Source organism: Diaporthe amygdali (assembly GCF_026229845.1).
Source record: "Diaporthe amygdali strain CAA958 chromosome Unknown NODE_4_length_2575358_cov_65_588622, whole genome shotgun sequence".
NCBI lineage: Eukaryota > Fungi > Ascomycota > Sordariomycetes > Diaporthales > Diaporthaceae > Diaporthe > Diaporthe amygdali.
Window position 1 is genome coordinate 2,505,298 of NW_026517024.1, and position 26,859 is coordinate 2,532,156.

Below are 26,859 nucleotides of genomic sequence, written 5' to 3' on the forward strand. Positions count from 1 at the left end.
CCCTTTTCAACGGTCAGTAAATATTCGATAAGGTTGCAGGACTCGAGATCCGTACCAGAATCCGGGATGGTGAGGGCCTTCACAAATTGCACTTAATATGGATGGATACATATGCAGTGCGCAGAAGTCCCTAAGTGAGTACCGTCCCTAAGTGACGCGACCTGGATTCCACTAGCACCGCGACTCATAGATTATTTCCCCTGGACGGCAGCAAGGAATTCGTTGCCGGGATTCAAAGGTCGAGATGCGGTTCCTATGCTTGCATGGAAGAGGTACCAATGCGAAAGTATGCACTCATCTCTCTTTGCTGCGCAACATCTCAATGTAAGCCACGGTCAGCTAAACAACAGTGACTAGATCTTCGAGATGCAGACAGGTAACCACGCTTCATGGCTATGTGGCCAAAAGTCCGCTCTTTTCAGGAAGGATGCTGACCGCACAGCTAGCGAGAATCCGAGAAGCTCTCGACGATCATGACTTTGTGTTCATCGACGGCACTATAGACACAGTACCCGCTGAAGGTTCGACTGTGTCATCCCTAGAAAAACATGGCACCAGATTCTAACCGTCAGCAGGAGCTCCCACTGTTACCGATGAATTCTACGGGTACTTTGAGAAAGAGGTGAACGTGAACAACAGCCAAGAGCTGGTGGTCAACATGATACAATTTGTTGAGACTAATGGCCCGTTTGATGCTGTTATGGGTTTCTCTGAGGGAGGGATCATTGCGGCTATGCTTCTGATTGAAGACTCTAGACAGTCTTTCGCTGGATTCAAATGTGGCATCTTCTTCAGTGCCGCCCCTCCTCTGGATCCAGATGTGGTCCGCGGTGGGATCCTTCGGTGCGTCGATCCGGACAACGACGGGGTTCTGATTCAAGTGCCAACAGCCCACATCGGTGGGTCAAACGAGTCCCTTGAACGGTTAAGTCACCTCTCGCCATTAGCTCCGCTTTGGCCTAAGGATTCGGCACTGCTGCGTGATGCCCTTGTTCGGCTTTGCGACGCCACAAATCGCCAAGTCTTCCTTCACAGCCGAGGGCATGATATCCCTGGAGGAAACTCCCTTACAGAATTGTCTGGGGTTCTTCGTGTCATAGAGCGGACTATCGAGAGTGCCAGAGCCTATTCTGCCTAGATCGAAAGTTACTCTGCTCTTGGCTCGAGAGGTAGCGACATCGGTCAGGAACGAGCAGCTTACTATGGAGCCGGAGTACCGTCCCCGAGTCCCTTCAGGATCTGAGCTTGGTGGAAAGTAAGGCACCTGGCCCGTGATGTCGCAGACACAAGTGTGCGCGAGCGATTCGTGAGGACGTTCAGGTCGATTCGAGAGTCAGAGCAGGCTATATACAGGCGGTGTGACTATGGATCCTCATTCACGGAGCAATTCAAGGACGTTTCTGACTCATATAAAGTAGTTGACTTACAAAGAGCACTCTTACAGTTGCTCAAATTTTCTCTCTAGTGCGCTGGAAGAGAACAATTATGGGCTCCAACGCTGAGGCATCACTTCCCGAGGCAGGGCTCGGTTTCCAAGCAGTCGATGACATCGCCATTGTTGGGTACTCTTTTAAGCTGCCCCGGGGTATAGATGATGATTTCAAGTTTTGGGAAGTTCTTCAGGACCGTCGAAACCTTTCCACAGAATGGCCCACATCCCGTATCAACATCGATTCGTTCCTGAATGGCAAGAGCCATACCGTATGTCCCAACTTACAGTTATCCCACATCATTGCAACCCCCGCTCACCAGTTCGTTAGTTCAATGGCTGCCGTGGCCACTTCATCGACGAAGATGTGGCTGGCTTTGACGCTCCTTTCTTCTCTGTCACCTCAAAAGAGGCCAAGTCCATGGACCCAATGCAGCGATGGACACTCGAGGCATCTTATAGGGCTTTTGAGAAAGGTGGGAAAGAGACGATGATACGCTACAACGTTACGAGATACTGACTGTGTTTTATGACAGCGGGAATTCCAGTTGAGAGTCTGAAAGGCTCCCGTACTGCAGTATTCTCTGCCTCTATGCTGGAAGACTACATGAGAATGTCAGCCATGGACCCTGACAATGCAGAAAGGACGGCAGTCACCGGTTGTACGGTTGCGTGTGTAATACCGAATCGTATCAGCTGGTATTTTGATTTGCAAGGCCCTAGCATACACTGCAACACGGCGTGCTCAAGCAGTCTGTCAGCTGTTGATATGGCTTGCAAAAGTATCAAGTCAGGAGACGCGACCTGTGTGAGTGAAGAAGCGTCTATGAACCATCAGCCTGATGTGGGCGGCTTGCTGACGGTGCAAGTAGGCACTTGTCACTGGATCGAACTTACTACTAGACCCATCAATTTTTCAATTATTGTCAGACCAGAAGTTTCTGTCTCCCGATGGTTTGTGTTACAGCTTCGATCACCGTGCGAACGGCTACGCAAGAGGAGAGGGCATCATCGCGCTTGTGCTCAAGCCTGTAACTTCCGCTGTCCAGGATGGTGACATGATCAGAGCAGTCATCAGGTCGATCGGCTCGAATCAGGATGGACGCAGCCCAGTGTTGACCCAACCAAGCCCCCAAGCACAGGAGGATCTGATACGTCATGTTTACAAACAGGCGAGCCTCTCTTTGGACGAGACTCTCTATGTTGAGGCTCATGGCAAGTAGCCCGTCCACTTCATGCCATGCGAGTAGTTCTAACAGTGTAGTCACTAGGAACCGGTACGCCAGTGGGTGATCCGATTGAGATGAAGGCCATAGGCCGAGTCTTCCGGAAGGCTCGGTCAGCCGAGAGGCCCCTTTATGTGTGGGTAACCCGCGCTCCTATCTCGAGCTGTCTCACAGCAGGTCATCAGCTGATCATCTCACAGTGGATCCGTTAAAGCAAACATTGGTCACCTAGAAGGAGCTAGTGCTCTGGCCAGTATAATTAAGTCCATTTGTGAGTTTTTTCATACCTTGGCCCAGAGTCCTGCGAAAGATACAAATTGGCTGACCGGCCCGGGTGGTCGGCCGCAGTAATCCTAGAAAAGGGCGTGATTCCGCCAAATGCACTTTTTGAAAAAATAAACCCTGATATTGATGTTGACTTCTATCATACCGAGGTATGTGCAGAAAGTCTAGCAGGCTCAAATATTAGCTCACATGTGACATAGGTCCCAACTGAGTGTGTCGTCTGGCCGGCGTCTGGGCTGCGCCGCGTGTCTGTCAATTCATTCGGCTTTGGGGGCTCCAATACGCACGTCGTCCTTGACGACGCGTATCACTACCTGCGGGAACGCCGTCTTCCAGGACATCACTGTACCTCTCCCACCCCTGGAGCCTCGGGTGCCAAGGCCATAGCCAATGGCAATGGCACAATTTCTACTGACACTGTGGTTAATGGCAATGGAACGGCCCACCCCCTCAACGGGTCGTCAGGAGGTCAAATTGTAAATAGTACAAATGGCTTTACGAAGAAAAAGCTTTTGAACGGACAGGGAGCGGCACGGGCGATCAGTAACCTACCCAAAATGATCGTTTGGACTGCCGCTGATGAGAACGCCGTCAAGCGAACGGTGGGCGTATATCAAAATTACTACCAGGACCGAGTGTCAGGGCACCCCGAGAAGCTTGACCGACTGGCTCAGACCCTTGCTTCTCGCCGGAGCCAGATGCTGTGGCGGACATTTGCCCTTGTCGCAGATGGACTGGAAATCCAGGGAGACAAAACTCTCTCCCCCGCCAAACCAGTTCGAAGCTCAACAGAGGCTGGTTTAGCCTTCGTCTTCACTGGACAAGGTGCTCAATATGCTGGTATGATCTTTCTGAACAACACCATGGACTGATCCCCGAGATTTGAATCCCTTTCACACAGGTGAAAAAGCTAACGTCTCATTTCTAGGTATGGGTTTCGACCTCATCGAATACCCTGTCTTTGCTGAAGCTTTACAACGTATCGATAATATATATGCTACTTTAGGATGCACATGGTCCATATTTGGTAAGATAAATCGAATTCTTGGACTGATTGAGAATCAACTGACATCAGCATCTGGACGCTAGATGAATTGCGTCGTAGCGAAAACATCAACAAGCCTGAATATGCACAGCCATTATCCACGGCCATACAGTTAGCCCTGATCAAGCTTTTGAAGAGCTTTGGGGTTAATCCTAAAGCCGTGATAGGACACTCTTCGGGAGAAATTGCTGCGGCGTAAGTTGATTGCAATGTGGTATATTTGATCAAATTTGTGCTAATGTAGACTCTCGAGACAATAGATACGCCACTGGCGCGCTGTCTTTAATTTCCGCCTGCAAAGTCTCATATCACCGAGGGCGACTTGCTGGAAAGCTTAGAAGCGCAAACTCCGCCTCTCCGGGTGCCATGATATCCATCAATCTCGCAGAAGGTCAAGTTTCCGCTTTCTTAGAAAGTGTGGAGGCCACAGATGTCTGCGTAGCTTGCATTAACAGCCCATTGAACTGTACCCTGTCCGGCCCTGAAGCATCCATCGACACAGTCAAGGCTCAAGCCGACAAGATTGGCAATTTTGCACAAAAGCTCAAGACTGGTGTAGCATACCATTCGCCGTCGATGCTGGCCATAGCCGACGAGTATTTGTCATTTATGGGAAATCTCGAGGGTGCCGGAATGCAGGACGCGAAGACGAAGGCTGCGATCCCAATGGTGTCGTCTGTCACTGGGAAGACAATCCGCCCGGCAGAGCTGGCCAAGGGCCAGTACTGGGTAGACAACATGGTATCTCCAGTGCGCTTCGCTGATGCGGTCCAGGTCGTGACGCAGGAGTCAGCCAAGCTCAAAGTTGGTCTAGGTACCATCACCGACCTTGTCGAGATTGGCCCGCACCCAGCTCTGCGGCGACCTATTTCAGACACTATCAGCCAGGAGGGCAACCGCAAGAAGCAAATACGATATGCGAGTGTGCTTCACCGGTCACAACCCCCCATCCAGACCACGCTCGAGCTTGTGGGTCAGTTGTTCTGCTACGGACATAGTGTATCGGTCTCGGCGGTCAACCAGCACCCAGCGGAGGAAAAGCCTGCGTTTCTGGTTGACTGTCCCGAATATCCATTTGATCACTGCAACAAGTATTGGGCAGAATCACGAATCTCCCGCGACTACAGGCTTCGAGGTACAGTGAGAGGAGAGACGCTGGGTGTCCGCGTCTCGGACTGGAATGAGCTCGAGCCTCGGTGGAGGAACTTCTTGAGCATCGACTCCATTCCATTCCTTGGCCACCATATGATCAGTGACACCGTCGTCTACCCGGCTGCAGGAACAGTCATCATGGCAATTGAGGCTGTCCAGCAAATGGTGCCAGCCGATCGCGTCGTCGCAGGCTACTTTGTGAAAGAAGCGACATTCATCAGTCCCATTATCATACACGGGGGTTGGGAAGACCGCACAGAGACGTCACTCACCTTGCGGCCGGTAGGTCAGCAGAGTGAGGAATCGACCCAGTTCGAGACAGTTATATTTTCGTATCGTAACGGCCAATGGACGGAATGTTCTCGCGCTACGATCAAGGTCGACTTTGCTGGGTCGGAGGCAGCGGGTGACATTCAGGATGAGAGACGACTGGCAGAGGACGAAGTGCGAAGATGTCATGAGTTGGTGACAAAGTGTTGTGACAAGCCTGTGGACTCAAACGTTCATTACAGCCACGCTTCTGAGCAGGGACTGCAGTACGGTGATTGGTTCTCTATCCTGCAGGACGTCCGTTGGGACAATAAGCTGAACGCGGTGGGACGCGTCGACGTATCCAAGGGGAGGTACCAGACCAGCAGCTTGGTACATCCTGCCGTCCTTGACACAGCTTTCCACATCCTACGGGTGAGCGCCGGCTCCCAGCCTGCAGCCAACGTGCCCGTTCGCCTGGAGAATGCCTGGTTTGCATCGTCTGGGTGGCAGCATCCGCAGACGAATTTTGTGCAATGGCTGGCTACTTCTCACTTAGCTACGAGTGGAGAAGTGGGCCGCGGCGAGCAGGGAAAGCTACATGCTCTGTCGGACGATGGCAAAATCCTGTGTACTATCCAGAAGGCTGTGACGGCTGCCGTCACCACGGGCGGTCAAGAAAAAGAGAAGAAGCTGCTGTATGGTGTTGAGTGGAAGCCACAGCTGAGCCTGCTCGAGCCCAAGCAGCTCTCAGCGGCCTGTCGTGCGGACTCTTACACAAGAGATGAGTCTGTCGTCCTGGCGAACCATGCCAAGATGTGCTCTGCGTTGGACCTTGCAGCTGCCCGTACACTCAAGGACGTTAACCACGCCAAAGTTCCCGAGGGCTTGATCAAGCACGTTGAGTGGATGCAACACCATGTCAGCACCAACATGTCGGCTGAGGCACGGCAAGAAGCAGAGACGCTCAGTGAGGCTGAAGTTGCGGCTCGACTTTCTGAAGTCGACAACGTGCTGCCAGCATGGAAGCTCTACACCGAGTGTGCGAGGAAACTCCCAGAGATGCTGGCCGGTGACCTTGACCCGCTCCAAGTCGTCTTTGGCTCGGATCTCGCAAGTATCTTCTACGAGGACCTGTTTCTCAATTTGTGCTCTGATGGGCGGCTCGGCAGCCTGCTGGATCTGGCCTCGCACGAAAACCCCGGGCTAAGGTTTTTGGAGGTCGGTGCAGGTACCGGTGGTATGACGGGCCACATCATTAAGGCTCTCCAAGAGCGCGAGGCTCGTACAGGATCACCCAGCTTCTCTGAGTATACCTACACAGATATCTCGCCTGCCTTTTTCGAGCGTGCTAAGGGTCGCTGGCCTGACCTGCAGGACCGCATGACTTTCAAGACGCTCGACCTGGACCGTTCTATCGGCAGTCAAGGCTTTGAGACCGGCTCGTATGATTACATCGTCGCCGCTAGTGTGCTACATGCTACGCCGCATTTGGAGGAGAACATCCGGAGTATAAGCAAGGCGCTGAAGCCAGGTGGCCGCCTCATTTTGCTCGAGGTGATCAACCCTGATGATATTGCTACTAACTTTATGGCTGGCCTTGTTCCGGGCTGGTGGGTGGCTCGCGAAGAATGGCGACCTCATTCTGCCGCTATCCCTGAGGGTTTGTGGGATAAGTGTCTGCGAAAAAATGGCTTCTCTGGAAATGATGTTGTAATTCGAGATTACAAAAATGATAAGTGCCACATCATGAGCATCATTGTGTCCACGGCTGCAGGACAGCCTTCAGACACACAAGGAAAGCCGGCGAAATCCGGCAAGGTCGTTTTCGTTGTCGATAATCAAGAGCAAGGACAACAACAAGAGTTGGTGGACTCGATTTGCAGCGAGTTTGACCTCGGAGAAGAGCAGCAAGCGACCTTTTGCTCCTTCACCCTAGATGGTTTGGAGAAGACGCTCGTTCATTTATCCGAACACAACACTGTTGTTTGTCTCGCAGAGTCCAACAAGCCTCTTCTAGCCAATATGACCGAAGAGAAGCTCAAGAGTCTCCAATACCTTATCAAGAATACGCAGAATCTCCTCTGGGTCACAACCACGAATACTGAGGATCCACAGTACCCCGACTACAGCATCATGCAGGGCTTCTTCCGCTCCATCCGTGCTGAGCAACCCGAGAGCCATATTGTAACGCTCGCCATCGAGGGGGATCCCGACTCTGCAACTTGCGTGAGCTTTATCCAAAAGGTTTTCCAGAGTGCCTTCGGCCGACAGCGCTCGGAAGAGCTGGAGTATGTTGTCAATGACGGGCTCCTCACCACTGGGCGGGCTATTGAAGACGTTCCCGGGAATGCATCGCTGCGGTCACTGCTATCCCGGCAATTGCAGCGCAAGCCATGGCCTGAAGGGCTGGCTCTGCAGCTGTCTGTTGGCACTTTGAGCAGCCTTGATACCTTACGATTCGTACAGGATGCTTCCCATGAGGCTGAACTCGGCCCTCTTGAAGTCGAGATCGATGCCAAAGCCTGGGGTCTTGTTCCTCAAGACGTGCAGATCGCAATGGGACGTCGAGATCGTGAGGATGGCTTAATGGGTAGCGATTGCGCGGGCGTCGTTACGAGTATTGGAAATGACTGTGATGCATCAATAAAGCCGGGCGACCGTGTCTGGATGATGGCAGCAGGCTGTACCCGGCAGTTTCCTCGCGCCGATATTATAAGCGTTTTCAGAATCCCAGACACCTTGACGTTTGAGGCTATGACATCTATCTGCATCCCAGCAATGACGGCCTACCAAGCTCTCGTCGAGATCGGCAGGCTAGAGGAAGGTGATAGGGTCCTGATTCACTCTGCTGCTGATATTCTTGGGCAAGCAGCAGTCCAGCTCGCGACCACCCAGGGCGCGGAGATTTATGCTACAGCCTCAACTCCGGAAAAGAGACGATTCCTGAAAGAAAGGCTCAGCATTCCGAGTGATCACATCTTCTCCAGCGAAACGATCTCGTTCGCTCAAGGCGTGATGCGTGCCACGGGAGGAGAGGGGGTCGAAGTCGTCTACAACTCACTAACTGGAGACGATGCGCTGCGGGCATCGTGTGAGTGCACAGCCCGTAACGGACGATTCGTCCAGATCGACCGCGCCAATTTCAACGCCAATGCAACCTTGCCGATGGCGGTTTTGGCTAGGAATGTCTCGTTTTCAGCTGTTGATGTAATGGAGTTGAGCCCAAAGGTTGCTACCAGATTATTCAAGAAGACTGTACAGTTATTGGAGGAAGGAACGATCCAGCTACTCCAGCCCCTCAACGTCTTTGGTGCATCTGAGATTAAGGAGGCTTTCAAGCAATTGCAGAGTGGTGACAGCTTAGGACGTGTTATCGTTACTCCAAAACCCGAGGATGTTGTTCCGGTAAGTCCGACCAAGCTGCAACGGCTGATATCGTAACGTCTAAGTACAAAACTGACGCTTGTTTTCCCTTAGCAATTTGTCCAGGAGCGTCGATCATGGATGTTTGACGAGAATGCATCGTATCTAATCGCCGGAGGATCTGGTGGTCTGGGCCGAGCAATTTTGAATTGGATGGCTGATCGAGGAGCAAAGCATCTTATTGTGCCTTCTCGATCAGGCGCCTCGTCTCAGGCCGCCGCCGACATGGTCGCCCAACTGCAAGCACGCGGTGTCAACGTCGTTGCACCCAAGTGTGACGTATCTGATGCAGCAAGCCTCGGCAGCCTTCTGGACGAGTGCTCCAAGACTCTGCCACCGATCAAGGGCTGCATCAATGGAGCTATGGTACTCCAAGATGCGATCATGGCGAACATGGCGTTTGCCCAATGGGACCTCACAATGAAGTCCAAGGTACGGACATCGTGGAACCTGCACCGACTTCTTCCGCAGGACATGGATTTCTTCATCCTCCTCGCATCCCTCGCTGGCGTAGCCGGACAGATGGCCTCCGCCAACTACGCAGGCGGCTGCACATTCCAGGATGCACTGGCGCGCTACCGTATTGCCCAGGGCCAACGAGCTATCTCATTAGATATCGGATGGATGCGCAACGTAGGCATCATCGCCGAGAACTCGGGCTACCAGCGCCAGCGGCAGTCGCTGAATGACATGAACCCGATCGACGACACCGAGCTGCTCGCCGTCCTGGCCCTGGTCTGCGACCCGGAGAACCCGCTTCCGATGCCGAAGTCACCCCGGGCGCCGGGTCAGGTCCTGTTCGGCCTGCGCACGCCCGTCGAGAACATGCTCCAAGGCCTCGGTTCGCCGGCGGTGCTGGACCAGCCGCTGTTTGCGGGCTTCTCGTACATCCCTGGCGGAGGCTCGCATGGAGCAGCAGCAGGCCAGTCGTCGTCGGCGGCAGCGGACCAGGGCGCGGGGGCGCTGTTCCGACAGGCGGGCGACTCGGGGGAGAGGGTGCAGATCGTGCTGCAGGCGATGTCTGCGAAGCTGGCGAGGGCCATGTCTATCCCGCCCGAGGACGTGGAGCCGGGCAAGCCGCTCTCGGCCTACGGCGTGGACTCGCTCATGGCTGTGGAGCTGAGGAACTGGATCGGGCGGGAATTCGGTGCCGCGGTGGCGGTGTTTGATATTATGGGCGGTGTGCCCATTGCTAGTGTTGCTGACCTGGTCACTGCGAGGAGTGGAGTGGTGGATAGGAAGAGCTAGATTGGCCGTAGAGTGGAAGCTGGGATGTTCCAAGGCCGCTGTAATTATTTTTGGGATTATCTTGAAATTATCTGGGGAATTCGTAGTGTAGATACACGAGTAGCCACTCTCATTTCCCGAGCCGCATATGGACAGTCCATTTCTTGGCATACTCGTGATAACGATCGGTGTTCATCTGTTAAGCCAAAATACTGACTTGCATTTCCTTAGACGCACCCTGAAGAATTAAAGCAGTTGTAATTTGCACTGGCAACGGGAAGCGGATACCCACCACTGGACTGCTTGGGTCTTAATGGATATGTCGGATTCTATGGTAGGTGAATGGAGCAATCCTGGTGGGATACGTATGGAGCCATCGGGGGCTTTTGGTGTGGACTGTTTGATGAGCGCCTGCCGACTCAGCCGGATCGTCGTCGTCCACTCGCACGATTTTCAAAGTGGGCGCTGGTAGGGCGAGGCGAGGGCTGAATGGTGACATGTCTCTTTTTTTTTTCTTCTCGAAGCATGTGTATGTGCACACTGCAGTAGAATATAGCATACTATGCCTGGTTTGTAGGGGCGATATCTGTGATGGCAATAGACAGACAGACAGCCAGTCAGATAGACAGGTTCAGGGCAGGCTGTGATTCGCCATGGCGGATCAGATAAGTTTCACGAAATGGATGAATCTGAGGGAGCCCGCCCAGCCAGCCAGACTGAACAATGCCGTTCCCCGTTGAGGCAGCGCGGCAGGGGTAAGATTTGGTTTCTGCGCTAGCATCTGACACACACTGACACACTGACACACTGACACACTGACACACGAGGCAGACCAGCCAGGCAAGGCACGCTCTGACCCACCGGCATGCAGGGGATGCGAGATGCGATTGGGAACCACCTGCGAACCACCTGGGGATCCCGGGTCCCTCTGGGATGCTGCAGTGCCATGACCAAGGGACCCACGGCCTTTCAACATGTGAAGCGAAAGGGGATGGATGCTATGCTCTGCTCTTGCTGCTGCTGCTGAACCGAACTCCCAAGACATCGCGATACGAGACACAAAGAAAACAACCGAGCAGTTTCTCCCACCCAGGAATCTCTCCACCGAACCGTTAGCCCCCCCTCCAAATCACCACCACTAGACACACCGTGTGCCCTGCCGCGTCTTCTGGGCGTCAGCAACCATAGCAATCCATCAGTCCATCACCTAACCCATCCCATCCATCCGAATTTATTCCGTACGCACCACGACCACAGCGAAAAGTCCAGTCTCTCGTCTCGACTCACTCGACTTGTCTACGCCAAGGCTCGGTTCAGCTGGACTAGCCGTCTCGACCCGACCTCCTGGCCCCCAAACACACACACACACATACACACGCGCACACCAACACACCAACGCAATTGCTATTGAGTAGCTGCCACTGGCTGCCGACTGATTCTCTTCCTCTCGAGAGCTCTCTCGGCCAGGCCATGTTTGCACCTTGACTGCGGCCTCCTACGACCCGAGAGCGCTCAACGCGCATCTCGAGCCCTTGATTAATTCAATCGCTGCCTACTCCCAGCGCAGCAATTGACCAGTCACCGCCGCCCTCTCCTCCTCTCACGACAATCCTCCGTCGCCTCCTACCGCGAGCCACCATGGCGGACCCCTCGAGATCCCCTCCGTCACAACGGAACCGAGCGCCCCCGCCTTCGTCAATACCTTTGGACGGCCTTGACGGACCACCCGGCGAATATGGGAGAGGCAGGTCCACTTCCGGCGCTGGAGGAGCGCAGGCACAATCTCAACCACAACGGTACGAGAGGCTATCGCCAACCACGGCCCAGATGGCCGCAACACTGCCCAGCATCACGACGTACTGGGACAACCCATACCAGCAGCAGGAGCAACAGCAACAAGGACTACTGCAGCAGCCACAGCAGCAATCGAGGCAGGCAGGGCTGCAGATTAATACTGAGTCTCCCTTAGACCCCACGGCATTCCAGTATGCCCTCCCACCGGACTTCTCGAACGAGCAGCTGTCGCCGCGCCCGCTCTCAGAGATTGGTTCCACTCCGAACGCAGCCTACGAGGCACCATCCTATTTCCTCGAGCACAACCCTCAAGAGTCGGACCGAGTGCCTCTCACGCAGACTGCCCAGCCAATCGATGGTCTTAGTGTTGCCGGCGATTCACAGCCACGGGATAGCTTCCAGACTGTACGGGATCTTGATACTGGCCCGAGCCAGGTGCGCAATGAGGATAGGCTCGGCTATGACTTGGAGTCTGGCATCGGCTCCCTGAAGCACAAAAGCTATGGGAAGAACCTGACGCCAGATGCGAACCGGCGGTCCCGGTCACCCTCGACATCAGGCGCATTGCTAAAGGCTGGCTCCATCATGCGAGCCATGTCCCAACGTGTCGTGAATATCAGTGGTGACGAGGTCCTCGAGAACCAGAAACGCCGTGATCGATCCCGTTCACCAAGCCGAGATGGTCCGCGCGAGTCTATGCCCCAGGTACCCGAGATCGATACTGCGTATCATTCGCAACTCTATGGACATCAGAGCCCTATCGAGAAGAAGGGGCAGGCCGAATATATTTTTCCGTCCGATCCCGGCCCTCTATCCCCCGTGCCCTCGATACATGGCCGTATGGCCAATCCTTTGAAAGGGAAAACTTTGGGCATTTTTTCTCCTGACAATCCAATACGAATGCGACTCTGCGATGTTCTGGTACAGCCGTGGACGGAGCCTCTGCTCCTGATCTTAATCGTGCTCCAACTGATCCTCTTGTGCGTGGAAGCCGCACCAAACGTCTTCGATGACGGCGAAGGCAGACCAGACAGATGGGGTAGCACCTCGATCGATTGGGCCATATTCTGCTTATTCGTCATTTTCTCCATAGAGATCATTGCCAGGATTATCGTCTCCGGATTCGTGCTGAATGCTGAAGAGTATAGCACTATTGACCGTAAACGCGGTGTAAAGGCGGCTGTCGTTGATAAATATCGGACCGTCTTTCAACCTCAGAGACAAAAGTCAGTCAGAAAACCACCACAAGACTATGGGCCCTCAACGTTCCAACGCTCAGTCACCTTCCTTCATGGTCATTCACTCCCTCAGACGATAGAGGAGCAACAGAGGTATCAGCTGGCCCGAAGAGCCTTCTTGCGGCATGGTTTCAATCGGCTCGACTTTGTTGCCGTGGTGTCATTCTGGATATCATTTGTGATCGGAATAACGGGCGCCGAGAAAGAACACCACCTCTACGTGTTCAGGATGCTCAGCTGTCTCCGTATTGTGAGACTGTTGGCGCTGACCAAGGGTAATGCCGTAAGTAAATCTCGACCACTGCAGAATTCAAAGTACTCATGTATGAAAATAGGTTATTCTGCGAAGTCTGAAAAGAGCAGCACCCTTGCTGCTGCGAGTCTCGTTCCTGATCGGCTTCTTCTGGTTGGTCTTTGCCATTATTGGCGTGCAAAGCTTCCAGGGCAGTCTGAGCCGACAGTGTGTATGGATTGACCCCCAGGACCCGCTGAATCTCACTGCGGCATTCGTGGACGATTTTCAATTCTGTGGTGGCTACAAGAACTCCTCTACTGGCGATGACATGCCATGGGTCATCGCCGACCCGCCTGACGACTTGAGTAACCTCAGATCCGGCACAGGTAACGCTAAGGGTTACATCTGCCCCAGAGGTTCACTCTGTATCCAGCAAGGCAACCCATATAACAACACCATGCAATTCGACGACATTCTACACTCACTGGAGATGGTTTTTGTCGTCATGAGTGCAAACACATTCTCCGACCTGATGTATTACACGATCGATTCGGATTATACACCTGCGGCGCTCTTCTTTGGTGCTGGAATCATGATAATGTTGCTATGGCTGGTCAACTTGCTGATTGCTGTCATCACATCATCATTCCAAGTCATCCGCGAAGAGAGCAGGGCCAGCGCCTTTACGGATACGGAGGACAAGATCGCAGACGCCCCTCCTGAGGAGCCACCAAAGCGGCTGTCCTCCCTGCAGCGGATGTACAACAAGTCGAAATCGTTTTGGGTCCTGTGCATCGCTTTTGACTTGCTTGCCCAGGCGTGGAAGAGCGCCTCGATGTCGGACGACCGCAGGGAGTTCATCGACAACGTTGAAGTGATAGTGACGCTTCTACTCGACATTGAAATCATCATAAGAATCGTGGCGGACTTCAGAGGCTTTCGTCACAGCAAGCGAAATCTTGTGGACCTGGGGCTTGCCGTCGTCACATCCGTCATCATACTGCCTCCCGTTCACTCGGCGGATGTAGTTTACGCATGGTTGACGTTGTTCCAGATATTGAGGGTATACCGCGTTGTTCTCGCGGTGCCGATGACCAGAGACCTCATTGTGCTGGTGCTGGGCGATGCTACGGGTATCAGCAACCTGATGCTGTTCGTCTACCTGATGACACTTCTCATGGCAATCTTCGCCTCACAGCTGTTTCGGGGGGAGATACCCCTTGAGGACAGCGGCGGTGATCACATCGAAATGAACTTTGCAACCATATGGAATTCATTCCAGGCCATGTACCAAATCCTTTCCAGCGAGAATTGGACGACTGTTTTGTACACCGTCACCACCTACACCGTCGGCTGGCATACTGCATGGATTGGGGCCATGTTCCTGGTCGGGTGGTTTATTTTGGCCTTCTTCATTCTCATCAATATGTTCATTGCTGTCATCCAAGAAAATTTCGACGTCGGCGAGGATGTGAAGCGACTTGAGCAAGTCCGAGCATTCTTGCAGAGAAAAGAACTCGGAGGCAGTTCGAGCAACCTCGCCCTTTCAACTATCTTTTCTCTCGGCAAGACTAGGAAGAAGAAGGATCCCCTGGATTATGGCCCAGCCACAATGGAAATGTTGCTGAAAGAAGCTGTTGTGCGGGACTTCCTCGACGACGCTGTTGAAACGGTGCAGGAGACACCTGGCAGCGGCAGCCAGTCACCACCACAAGCGGCCAACGGAACAAGCGGTAATGTGAAGCCTGGTTTCATGTCCATGATGTGGGGCAAAGTGGTTACGTTGTTCAGCAGCAAGGATCCAAATCCGTTCTACTCAAATCTCGCCTTCGAAAACCGGAGCGAGACCCAGGACCCACGGCAAATGGCTCGTCAAGCTGTCTCTGCCACCGCTGAGCGACGTAAGGCGCAACGCGCTTACCTGGCACGACACCCAACCTACAACAACTCCCTGTTCATATTCACACCTCGAAACCCAATCCGGCGCCTCTGTCAGCGAATCGTTGGCCCCGGCCGAGGGACTGAGCGATTCGATGGTGTCGAGCCTCATAAGATTGCATGGTACTCATTTTCGGCTTTCATCTATGCCGCTATTGTCGCCATGGTGATCTTGGCCTGCGTCACCACGCCCTTGTACCAGAAGGAATACTTCGAAGAACATGAATTCAGCGTCGAGAATTGGTTTGTCTGGACTGACATGGCCTTCGCTACTCTGTTCAGCGCAGAAGCTCTCATCAAGGTCATCGCGGATGGTTTCTTCTGGACCCCAAACGCGTACTTCCGCAGTTCTTGGGGGATCATCGACGCTGTGGTCCTGATCACTCTCTGGATCAATGTCATCACGCTCTTCACCAATGATGGAGCCGTGTCCCGAGCTGTTGGTGCCTTCAAGGCACTGAGAGCTCTGAGACTGCTCAACGTCAGCGACAGCGCTCGGGATACATTCCACTCGTTGATTGTGATCGGATGGTGGAAAATCGCCAGCGCGGCCTTCGTGTCACTCTCACTGATCATCCCATTCGCCATCTATGGAACCAACCTGTTCATGGGCAAATTCGTCACTTGCAACGACGACAACGCGGGCGAGTTCATTCACGATTGTTTTGGTGAATTCAACAGCAGTCCGTACAACTGGGATGTGCTGGCTCCTCGAGTCGCCGACAATCCCTTCTTCAGCTTTGACGACTTCGGCTCCTCTCTGTTCATTCTCTTCCAGATTGTGAGTCAAGAGGGATGGATCGATGTCTCGTTTGGCGCGCAATCCATTGTAGGGATTGGCAGGCAACCAGTCTTTGGAGCCGCGCAGGGCAACGCCATCTTCTTCATCATCTACAACCTCTTGGGCACAGTCTTCGTGCTTACGCTGTTCATCTCCGTCTTCATGCGAAACTACACAGAACAGACTGGCGTGGCATACCTGACAACAGAGCAACGGTCGTGGCTCGAGTTGCGCAAACGTCTCCGCCAAATCTCTCCTTCCAAGACGTCTTATGATGACTCTAAGCAGAAGTGGAAGAAATGGTGTCACAAGCGCGCAATTGAGAAAAAGGGCAAGTGGTACACTACCATTACGATCGTGCTCGGTCTTCACCTGCTGCTGCTGCTGCTTGAATACTATCGAGAGCCCCAATGGTGGACCAACACAAGAGACGCGATATTCTTCTTGTTCACGCTGGTCTACATGGCAAACACCGCCATCCGTATCGTTGGACTAGGCTGGCCACGCTTCCGGAAGAGTTCTTGGGACATGTACTCGCTAGTCGTCGTCATCGGCGCGTTTGCGACCACCATTCTCTTCCTTATTTCACCCGGGAAGGACACGTTCATACAGTTGCACAAGTTCTTCCTTGTAGCCATTGTATTCCTCCTCATCCCGCGTAACGACGCTTTGGATCAGCTCTTTAAGACGGCAGCAGCAAGTCTGACAACCATCGGCAATCTATTGGCAACCTGGCTTGTCTTCTTCTTGGTCTTCGCAATCGCCCTGACGCAGACCTTCAGCTTGACGCGATTCGGTGGCGAGGAGACCACACAAGTCAATTTCCGAACGGTGCCGAACGCGCTCATTCTCCTGTTCCGCATGTCTGTCGGCGAGGGCTGGAACGAGATCATGGAAGATTTTGCCGGGATTGAGCCGCCTCTGTGCGTCGAGAGCGACAACTTTTATCAAAGCGACTGTGGCAGTAGTTCGTGGGCCAGGGTGTTGTTCATATTGTGGAACATTCTCAGCATGTACATCTTCGTCAACTTGTTCGTGTCGCTCATCTACGAGAGTTTCTCGTACGTGTACCAGCGTTCCAGTGGCCTGTCTGCCGTCGATCGGGACGAGATTCGCCGCTTCAAGGAGGCCTGGAGGTCGGTTGACCCTCACGGCACAGGGTATATCAGCAAGGAAGCTTTCCCTCGCCTGCTAGGAGAGCTGTCAGGCGTGTTCCAGATGCGCATCTACGACCATGAGGACTCTGTTGGGCAGATTCTTGATGACGTAGGGAATGAGGCACCGGGGTCCCGCCACCAATCGATCTCGTCGACAAGCGCATTCGGTTCTGCCAATCTCCAGAAACTGAACAGCAGGCTGAACCAGATTGACGTCGCTGCGGTACGAGAGAGGCGCAGGAGGTACAATATTTTCTACGAAGAGGTCATGGTCTCAGCGGATCCGGACAAGGGCGTCTCTTTCACAACAGTGCTCATGATATTGGCTCACTACAACATTATCAACGATAGCAAGAGTCTTCGGTAAGTTACACAATGCGTACATAGCATAGAAAGTCCTGACTAACAACTATTCAATAGTCTCGAGGAATTCTTGCGTCGCCGGGCACGTCTTCAACGTGTTGAGGAAGAAGTCCGTCGTCGTGTGGTCGTCGGCTTTTTTGACACGATGTAAGTTAACTAGTCTCGCAGCTCGCGGTGGCTTAAATGCTAACACAACATCGATAGGTACTACGCACGACAGTTCAAGCGGCACATGGATCGCAAGAGGTCCGCACGTATGACGGCGGTACCTCAGCTGGACCTGCCGGACATCCTCGTGGACGACGAAGAACAACGAGCAAAGAGGACGACGTCCTCATCAGCACGACTACAGAACCCTTACGGGCAGCAAAGCCCGTCGACACCGGGCTCAACAGGCCTACGCTCGCCCATGTCGGGTGGTGCATTCTTGAGCCCTAACGAGGCCCGGAACAGCGGCGGCGCCAGTCACCAGAAGACATTTTCGGGCATGAGCGCCGACCTCACACTACAGACCAACTTCGAAGGCACCGGTGCGCACCCGCTGAGCATGCCCCGGGCCGGGGAGGCCAGCTCGGCCAGGAGCGACGCGCACCAGTCCACACACTCGGCCTTCAGCTTCGAGCTCCAGCCGGGCTCGGCCAACAGCTCAGCAGCTAACAGCAGGCGCAACAGCAGGAGCAATAGCGCCGTGAGCCCGATCCAAATGAGCCAGATCCTTGACGATTCCATCTGGATGGCGAGTATTAGGCGGAGCGCCACCATGAAGAGGAAGCCAGGGTGGTAATGGAATGGGTCGCAGAGGGGCATTTCACCCCTCGTTTAATTGGGATCATTGGAAGGGAGGTTAATGGGTCTAATGGTCAGGGAGGATGAATGGAGGGAGGAATGACGATAGGAAAAGGGTATCAAGAGAGGAGGCTGGCTACTACGCGCCCTTGCATTGCGAGAAGGGGATTACACTGGCGTTTCAACGGTTGGAAACGGAGAAAGAAGTTCTCCTGGCGGCGTTTATCGTTTTTCCTGTCTGCCTAATCTGTCTTTCGGCTAAAGCGAAGCGATGCATGCTGGTTGTCCATATTCTCAAGGGATGGATGGTAAACGTCGGGTGGAGCAAGTCTGTAGATATCTACATAGAACTAGCGTCGGTGCTGAACAAAGGGAAGATCTTCGGATCGTAGTGACAAGAAGACAGGATTGTGCCAGCTTCCCCCCATGGTGAATCTTTCCAACACAATATCTTCATAACTTCATGATCTATGCCGGTTCCCAAGAAAGGAAACAAATTGTTGAGAACATATACTTGTTACCCCGAACATACGCCGACGGCAGTGGCCAAGATTGTTTGCGCATACCTATTCCAGCAGTCCAACCCGGGCATGCTTTCCTTCGCCATGACAAAGCTTGGCGAATCCAACCCGATCGGATCGAGTCGGTCTGTTTCGTGGGTCTTGGTACTACCTATTTTCTCTTTGCACAGTATACAATATAGCATTTCGTTGGTCACGCCGTCGACTCGGCGAAATTCGTGCGGGCCTATTTCCAGAAAGCCCTACTACGTGATTACTCAAAATGACTGACTACGACCACAGGGGTGCTGGTGGCCAAACTTTGTTTATTGGCAAGGCTGTTGGTTGAGGGGAGGCTACCCGCTTCTTCATCTATCCCATACGGTGGCTCGGTGAGCGGCAGTCAGTCAGGTTGGCGGGCGCGGTACAGGATGGATCGGCGAGTTTGCTTTGTACGCGTAGACCGAGTGTGGGCTGTATGCGCGGGCAGTGCTGTACCATGCGCAGCTGAGAGCTCGACTTCGGGGAGGGGCAATGTGGAGTTGTTCTTTATGCGATGTGTCCAGCTAACTACGCCCGTGATGTTTGGCCGCGTGCTATGTTTATTGATGGTGGGTGATATTGGACATCGTCGGTATGGAGTGTTATCTGTACCAGTATCTGTGCCCCACGATTCAAATGGGACGTGGGAGGCGTAGGTTGCAATCAACCTTGGTGGCGGTCTCCCTCCCACCCCCCAGTCTCACAAACAAGTCTCATCTGCACGTCAACCCAGCTGTCACCTCGTTCCGAGCACTTGGGGCACTTGGGAGCACTGTGGTAGCAGCATGGCAGTATGTTTCCATAGCACTCGGACCGTTCGAAGCTAGGGTTGCGTGTGCGTCTGTGGGCGGTGCAGACTTCCCGAAGAAAGAGGGAGGGAGAGGGCTACGTACTCCCACCACCCGGCTGCTGCTATTTCGGGTATGCTTTTGCGGACAGCCCCTGCGAAAAAGGCAGTGCCACAGGCAAGAATAGTAGAAAAGACTTCCCGGGGTTTCCGCTGGTTCGTCCTTGGGGGCAACAGGCGATCTCTGATCTGTCAAAAGTTTATTTTGGCTTGGAAAGAGATGGTGATCCCCAAGGGGCTAAGCTTTCCATAACGGGCACGGAGTAGGAAAAGTGCCGCCGGTTGACTTGCTAAAGATTTATTGTCCCGGGCAAGCAGCAAACTTCCAGAAGCTTCAAGGCATTGTGAGCTTGTGGACCGTTGAAGCCGTCGTCTTCTTGGCCGACGAGGTTAAGTCAGGCTGAAGCGGACCTAGTGAATCTTGGTCTGCGGCACGACGAACTTGGGCGAACCTTCACGGGAGAGGCTCGTATCCCGTCGGGGAAGGGTCAGGGAGGTGAGGTGAGGTGCAGGACTCGTACTAAACCATCTGAAGTAACTCGGAGCCGTTGCCAGCTTGAGGCATAGGCTGGCTTCAGGATGCCTGGCTGGCTTTTTTCTTGCTCGGTCCAAAACAAAACTACACGGAGCCGGGGTTGATGCGGCACCCCTTCCCCTGGTGAAGATCGAGCAGATAATGTAGGCAGATAGCAGGCGACGAGCCAACCGGGACCGAGGTGGCGATCTGTCTAGTGTGTGATGATGTGTCGTGAACCAGAATTTACCAGAATTTACCCAGCTCTTGGGCGAGGGTGATAATCCGAGTGTTTGATAGCATGGCAGCCACATGATACCAGCCCGAGGCGAGGTGATGCAGAACGTCAGACCAATGAGCAATACCCGGCAATCTGGTAGATATTTGTGCTGCTGACTGGCCATCTATGGCGCGATCCGCAGCCGACATGGCAGAGCTAGTGTTACGAGGCTGCGGGTTTTAATGAGTATGACGAGATGCAGGTGTGTAGCGTATGCTCTGCTGCGATACATATCCACCAGTGACAAGCGACTGAACCAGAATGGGCAAAAATTGAATCACTGGAATGTGTGTGGCTCGATGTTTGGACCGTTTCGACTCAACTCAGGTCACCTTCCAGACCATCTGGCCCAGTGTTGAGCCAGTGTTGAGCCAGACCGTCTGTACATGGCAATTACCATAGCGGAGAATCGAGATGTGCCGAAAGAACAAGTCTTTGGACTGTTGAGGATCGACTGGGGCCGTCTGCCGTCTGAGGGTACGGGTACACAGTATCTGAGGCATGGATGGGGGGAGCATCAGAGTTTGGTGGGTTTTGGGTTTTGGTTTTGCTGGTTTGGATCGCACGAATTGATGGACAGGCCCAAGAACTCAAGGTTGTGTCAAATGGTTCCAGAAGGCTACGAAGGCTTCCATAGCGATCAAGGGACTTTGAGGGAAATGCACCTTCCCTGCCCTTTCCTGCCTCCCCTGCAGGCTCTTGCAGGCGGCTCCTGCTCTTGCAGTCAAGGTGAAACACAGGCCAAGGAGGGGTGGCGGCCGTCATGCCTGCCCACCTGCCTCAGGGCCCTGCCAGTCGTACTATGTACCTCCCACTATACTACTTTTTGTGCCACATCCCTGGTAGACAGTACCGTGCCCACAGCAGAGCTCCCTAACAGGTGGGCAAGGCTGGCTGGCGATCAAGCATCTCCAGCCCGCGAGACCTCCCCCAGACCTTTTCTCGCACAGGCTTGCTGACTGACCGATTGCCAGACAACCAGACAACCAAACAGACATTTAGAATGCATATCGACTGCCACAACTGCAGTCGCCTCTTCTGAGGCCTCTAACACCCACACCATGGCCGGCCCATCGGCAGTTGTGGCAACCGTCTGCTGACGGCCAGTGTTTTGTCGTGTCGTCGACGACAGGATGAACGAGACGGGACGAGACGAAGATGAGAAAGGTCGCCGCAAGCGATGGCTGCCGATACGAAGCACTGGCACCTGCACCTCGAACCCGGGCCAGACAAGAGCTTGTTTCACAGCCGTCAAACAAAGGACAGCCCTGCCTGTCCTGCCTGTCCGCCTGCCTGCAACTCTGATCCACAATTCTTGCATTGTGTACATTGTATACGTACGTTTATGGACGTTGTGTACGTTATGTAAATCAGTCAGAGAAGCTCAGGGCCCCCGTCGGCCGGCGGGGCACCAGACACCAGACACCAGACACCAGACAACAGACCGAGACCAGCCTGTTCCTGCAACCACACGCTCTGTCGCTCATCCTGCTCTCGATTCATGCCTGTAGGGCTGCTGTAAGGCTATCAGTTTGTCTGTCTGTCTGTCTACTTGTAACTGCTGGTTGCAGCTCATGTGCAGTTAGTCTACTGTGTGCGTGCGTGCGTGCATGGCTTGGATGGCGTGAATAGCCGGCTCTCTACTGAATGAGAATGGCTGCGACACGTTGGTCATCCTGGTCTCGGGCCCTTCCCTTCCTAGGGCAGTGAGACCTCTTTCTCTGCTCTTGACCGTATGCAGTGGCATCATCCGCATTGATCTATCGACCCAAGACGGCAACGCACTAGTCGAGCGGGCTGACGGGTTCGTTGCGGCGGCCATCGCTTCGCTTCGCTTCGCATGCATCGCATCAACTCGTCTCCCTGTGTCATCACACACACACCATACCCCTGACCAGAAGCGGGCCACCGCCAGCACCACCGTCCGCCGTCAATCACGGCCACCTGGTGACAGAGTGACCTCTCTCACACACTCGCTCACACACTCACACCGTGCCCGTGCCTGGGTTGCTTCACCCCAGTCCCGCCTCTACGGCCAGCAATTGAGTCTTTCTCAGCCAAGCAAGGCCTCCCTCAGACTCTGCCTTTGCCTAGATACCGTCTCGGTCTGGCGACTGTGGAACAAGCCACCCCCGGATGCCCCAGGCCCGCCAGCAAGACACCCACCCCGTGGCTGCAGCTTCTGCGGCATCGCCTATCACCTGTCCGGGTCGTCCGTGGTTCCTGCTTCTAATTCAGGTTTAGCCCAGGGACCCGGCAAGGTCCACTTTCCCTCGGTTTGAGGACCATCGACGTTCCCCTGGCCCTCCTTGCAAGTCGCAAGTCGCACGTCGCACATCGCCCGTTCGCCCTTGTCTGCTGTTAGACAGCCCATCCCTCCCTTCCCTCACTCCTGGCTTCATATAATACTTAAAGCCTCAACTGGCTTCTCAGATCCTGGAGATCTTTTTAGCTGCCGTTCAATCTACCTCCAGCATCTCCAAGCTCCAGCCCCATCTCGTCGTACGCAATTAGTGTGTGTGTCCGTTGACGACGACTCAATATCTCCGCGCCCCCTGTCTTTGGCATCCACTCCGCCCACTTCTTTGATCTACACACGGACCAGATCGTTCGCTCGCTTCTGCTAGATAAAATCCAGCTTCACTCAAGTCTCTCGCTCCCACCGACGTGGCATTAAACACATATATCTACGGGCTGTGCCTTCTTGCGTCATTCCAGACCTTTAATACTCCTTCGACCTGATCAGAGTCGAATCCGCCATCCACATACCAAACCGCCTTCTACGCCTTCAAGTCATCATACTCCCTCAATGAGTATTCAGACAAGCGAGAAACGCTCCACAGCCATTTAAATCACCTGTCCTCACCGCCACTCTCACCCTGTGCCACAATGGACTCCTTCGGCTTCCAACCCGTCAACACTCGCTTCTCCCCGTCCGCGGGCTCGCGATCGCGCTTCTCCTACCGCCGGACATCAACGAGCTCTAGCCGGAACTCTTACGCCTCCAACACCTCGTCGGCATCTGCTGCCTCGTCCATCAACAGCCTGATCTTCCGCCAACCCTCGATCATGGACCTGGAGGAGGAGCACAGGAACTTCGGCTCAGAGCTCAAGATCCTCGAGCCGAGGCCTGTCGTCTTTTTCGGCAGCATGGAGGAGCGCTTCGCGTCATTGTAATCCTTGATGCTCTCATTGACCACATCCAAACAACTCCTGGTTGAGTGCGTCTTGGGCTTCAATTCTACATCCTCCTCTTCAGCAAATTCATTTCACCAACCCATCCTTTGACGCCGTTTCACACAACGAAACCTATGATACCAAACGATGCAGAGGCAACGGAAAGTTTCCACATTCAAATCGACCATTGGTCGACGGCGCGGGACACACGAAGTTACTTTTTAACAACTTCAGGAGCTGCCTTGGTGGAGCAGGGTAGTGTACCAGCTTCACCCAACAAGACTGGGGGTCTATCCTGATCCCAGGTCTTGTATCCATTGGCGGATTGCAGTTTGATTTTCTTTTACTGGGAACACAGGAAGACAAATCTTCCATTTGGCGCAAGAAAGGTGTTCAATTCTTATTTTCAGTCGTTTACGGGGAGAGACTTTCTATGAATCCATATGGCTTGAATGAGACCACATTCACGGTAGACGATTGGAAGGGTTACTACTGTGAAAGAGACATAAGAAATTCAATTACCTAGCGGCCTTCAAGCTGCTACTCCGCCCACGACTTCTGTTCCTACGAATTTCACGTGATGTCCACTTCATGTCCTGATTTACTATGATATGTGACTTGCTTGTTCGAAGATGTCGATTAGCAAGTGCTATCGCCCCGCCGCCACCATCACCGCCACCAGGTGTTTCATCCTCCCCAAACCAGAAGGGATTTCCGTGAGGCATGGAGGAGGTGCCCACCACCCTGCGAACCACTGGATCCGAGTACTGAAGGGTGGTGTTTCAGATTTCATGTTGACAGGCTGCGGAGGCCGTCTTCAATCTCCGCGGGCCAGGCGTCCTGTCTCGGCCGAGTATTCACGACGGCTCTCAGGTTTCTTTCTATTCTGGTCCGGCCCGAGTCACGGCTTGTTGGGCTTTGCTGTTTTGGACAGTTGTCTTCGAGCTGCTTGCCTGTTTGGGCTGTGCGTGACGGTTCAGGTGTTACTGGTTTCGGCGCAGGGAAGGATATGTGAGTGGCATGTTTGCCTCCGACCTATCTGCTGACGTACCTGAGAAAGGTATGGTGTGTGGCTGCGGCAAGTTGCCTACTGCTTGGGAGAATTAGTCATTTCACATCCAATATTGAGGAGACATGTAAAGACAAACAGCTAGGTCCAGGCAGTGCAATGAGCTTCCTCAAGGTACTTCATGAGTGTGGCATATTAAGCGATTTGGAACTGCTCACATGAGCCATCTACTTGAGGGCTGCGGTGTGATGTGATATTTGATTTGTCACTGTTTACAGAAACCTGGAGAGCTTAACAAGCCGCTCAATCAATCTTGCAATTCTGATGCCACGTCTGCGTGCTATCCTGTCGCACATCCCCTGACAGACATGTGAGTCTGTACAACTGTGTAATGCTGGAATGATCGAACCCTAAACCAGCGCGTTGCCTGGATACAGGCAGAATCGACTCTTCAAGAGCGATCTGCGTTGACATCCTCCCATCTCCTTGCACCCAAGGTGAAGTTTCAGGAGGCAAAGGAGACCGTACATCGCACAAAGCCTCACTGGTCACAGCCCTCAACAACCCAGCTGATCCTCTCTTTCACCTCAAGACCAAGCTGACCAACAGCAGCACATCTCTCCGCCTCCAGGCCATCCCACAGCTCCGCAACCCCCTCGTGACTCATCGCAGCCGCCCGGAACGCAGGGAAGTGCTCCAGCACCGGGCACAGCGTCGCACACGCCGCAGCCACCACGGTGCGGAGCCCAGCCCGGCCCTTGCTGCTGCTGCCAGGCTCGAACGCGAGCTTGGTGGCCGCCACGAGCGACTCGAGGTGGGCGCGGGCCTCGTGCTCGTCAAACAGGCAGGTCGTGTCGACCAGGCAAACGAGGATGTCGGCGGCGCGCTGCTGGATCTCGGCGGCAGCGGCTGCTATACCGGCGGGGACGGCGTAGTGCGTCGCGAGGATGTGGATCTGCGCGTCGGTCAGGAAGGAGGAGAGGGGCTCGTATGTGGTGAGCTCGCTGCCTGTTAGATTTGTGTTGTCAGCGGGCACTCTTTTGTGTTGTTTTGCTTGCTGACTTTTCACGCTGCCTCCCACCACCCACCGCCCCCCCCCCCTTCTTGCCTTTCCTCACGCCAGCACCTTGCTTTATTTTGGTTGAAACTAGAAAGGAAAATTACCTTGGACGATGTAGTCATTGATGGTCCACCAGTCCTTCCACTCCTGCTCCAACAGACGGGGGATCTCGAAGACATCCGTCATCGCCTGTGTCCCAATGCGTCAACCAAGTGATTGTTGATAGACAGTCGGCTAGATTGAAAGTATGCTCACCGTTCCGTCCTGAACGGCCTGCTCAATCATTCCCTGAAGCCCCGGGCAGATTTGCTGGACTTTGGTCGCAGGCATGTGGTAGTAGTCCCCTCCAGCAAGCTTGAACATGATGGTGTATCTGTATAGTTCTAGTCAGAGCTGGATGCTTTCGAAGGAGAGAAAAAGTAGAATCGCTGCTGGACTCACTCGTGCGCTGGGCGGAATCCGTAACCGCCCTCGCGGTGGGTGCGGTATGGGAGAATGGTCATTTCGGCAGTGTTGTTTTAACGCCGTAACAGAGACCAAGAAGACTGAAAGGAACTTAGTCAAAGACCAGGAATTGAGCTTGTGATAATTTGATGCAGTACGATGGAGCCAGCGCGTCGGCGAGAGCGATGTTCATACAGCACAGTCAGACCTGGGGATTGATGAAGTCATCAGAGTGAATGTGCGAGAGCTCTCAGTACGATCCAAGGCTGTATTTGAAAACGAAGCCACCTAAGCTTTTTGCTGCCCCAGCGAACTGTGGTCTGCGCGATAGCCTCTGAGCTTGCCTATTGTCGGGATGGACAATGGTAGCCTGTGCAAACAATCAACACTGGGCCAGTGTGTGTTTTCGATCACATCTCTCATTTTACAGGCCTTTATGAGAAGCAGCAAAAAATGTCTCAGGCTATGAACTCGAACTCGTGAAAGTCGTCAATTGTTTGCATGGCAGGCAGATAAATGAGTTCTGACGAAGGCCTGGAATTGAAATTGACATGATGTGTTGCTGGCCCATTTTCAGCACAAAGGTTGGCGCAGAGAAATGATTGTGATTAAGTACACTGTAACCAATCAAATCTACTCAAAATCAGCTTTGCTT

General features: G+C 53.7%; 5 protein-coding genes across 5 annotated transcripts; 4 read left to right on the forward strand and 1 right to left on the reverse strand.

The window, feature by feature from the left end:
* Positions 1-427: 427 nt before the first annotated feature.
* J7T55_008951 (uncharacterized protein) lies at positions 428-10,060 on the forward strand (the record flags this gene model as incomplete). Its single annotated transcript, XM_053139321.1, has 14 exons — positions 428-521; positions 576-899; positions 1,466-1,701; positions 1,761-1,905; positions 1,966-2,237; positions 2,365-2,584; positions 2,701-2,791; positions 2,856-2,926; positions 3,004-3,089; positions 3,141-3,780; positions 3,869-3,967; positions 4,030-4,180; positions 4,246-8,794; positions 8,867-10,060. The coding sequence occupies 14 exons, from the start codon at positions 428-430 to the stop codon at positions 10,058-10,060; spliced, it is 8,172 nt and encodes a 2,723-aa protein (XP_052998223.1).
* A 1,617-nt stretch (positions 10,061-11,677) lies between these two features.
* On the forward strand, positions 11,678-18,329 carry J7T55_008952 (uncharacterized protein; the record flags this gene model as incomplete). Its single annotated transcript, XM_053139322.1, has 4 exons — positions 11,678-13,354; positions 13,407-17,545; positions 17,603-17,692; positions 17,750-18,329. The coding sequence occupies 4 exons, from the start codon at positions 11,678-11,680 to the stop codon at positions 18,327-18,329; spliced, it is 6,486 nt and encodes a 2,161-aa protein (XP_052998224.1).
* Positions 18,330-21,647: 3,318 nt separating this feature from the next.
* Positions 21,648-22,796, forward strand: J7T55_008953 (uncharacterized protein; the record flags this gene model as incomplete). The annotated part of the gene is made up of 3 exons (XM_053139323.1): positions 21,648-21,851; positions 21,958-22,052; positions 22,256-22,796. 3 exons carry the CDS (start codon positions 21,648-21,650, stop codon positions 22,794-22,796), a joined length of 840 nt encoding a protein of 279 aa, XP_052998225.1.
* Positions 22,797-23,403: 607 nt separating this feature from the next.
* Positions 23,404-23,691, forward strand: J7T55_008954 (calcium channel subunit cch1; the record flags this gene model as incomplete). Its single annotated transcript, XM_053139325.1, has 1 exon — positions 23,404-23,691. The coding sequence occupies one exon, from the start codon at positions 23,404-23,406 to the stop codon at positions 23,689-23,691; it is 288 nt and encodes a 95-aa protein (XP_052998226.1).
* Positions 23,692-24,480: 789 nt separating this feature from the next.
* J7T55_008955 (uncharacterized protein) lies at positions 24,481-26,263 on the reverse strand (the record flags this gene model as incomplete). Its single annotated transcript, XM_053139326.1, has 7 exons — positions 24,481-24,653; positions 24,743-24,781; positions 24,919-24,938; positions 25,246-25,708; positions 25,865-25,949; positions 26,016-26,133; positions 26,202-26,263. The coding sequence occupies 7 exons, from the start codon at positions 26,261-26,263 to the stop codon at positions 24,481-24,483; spliced, it is 960 nt and encodes a 319-aa protein (XP_052998227.1).
* Between the last annotated feature and the right edge of the window lie 596 nt (positions 26,264-26,859).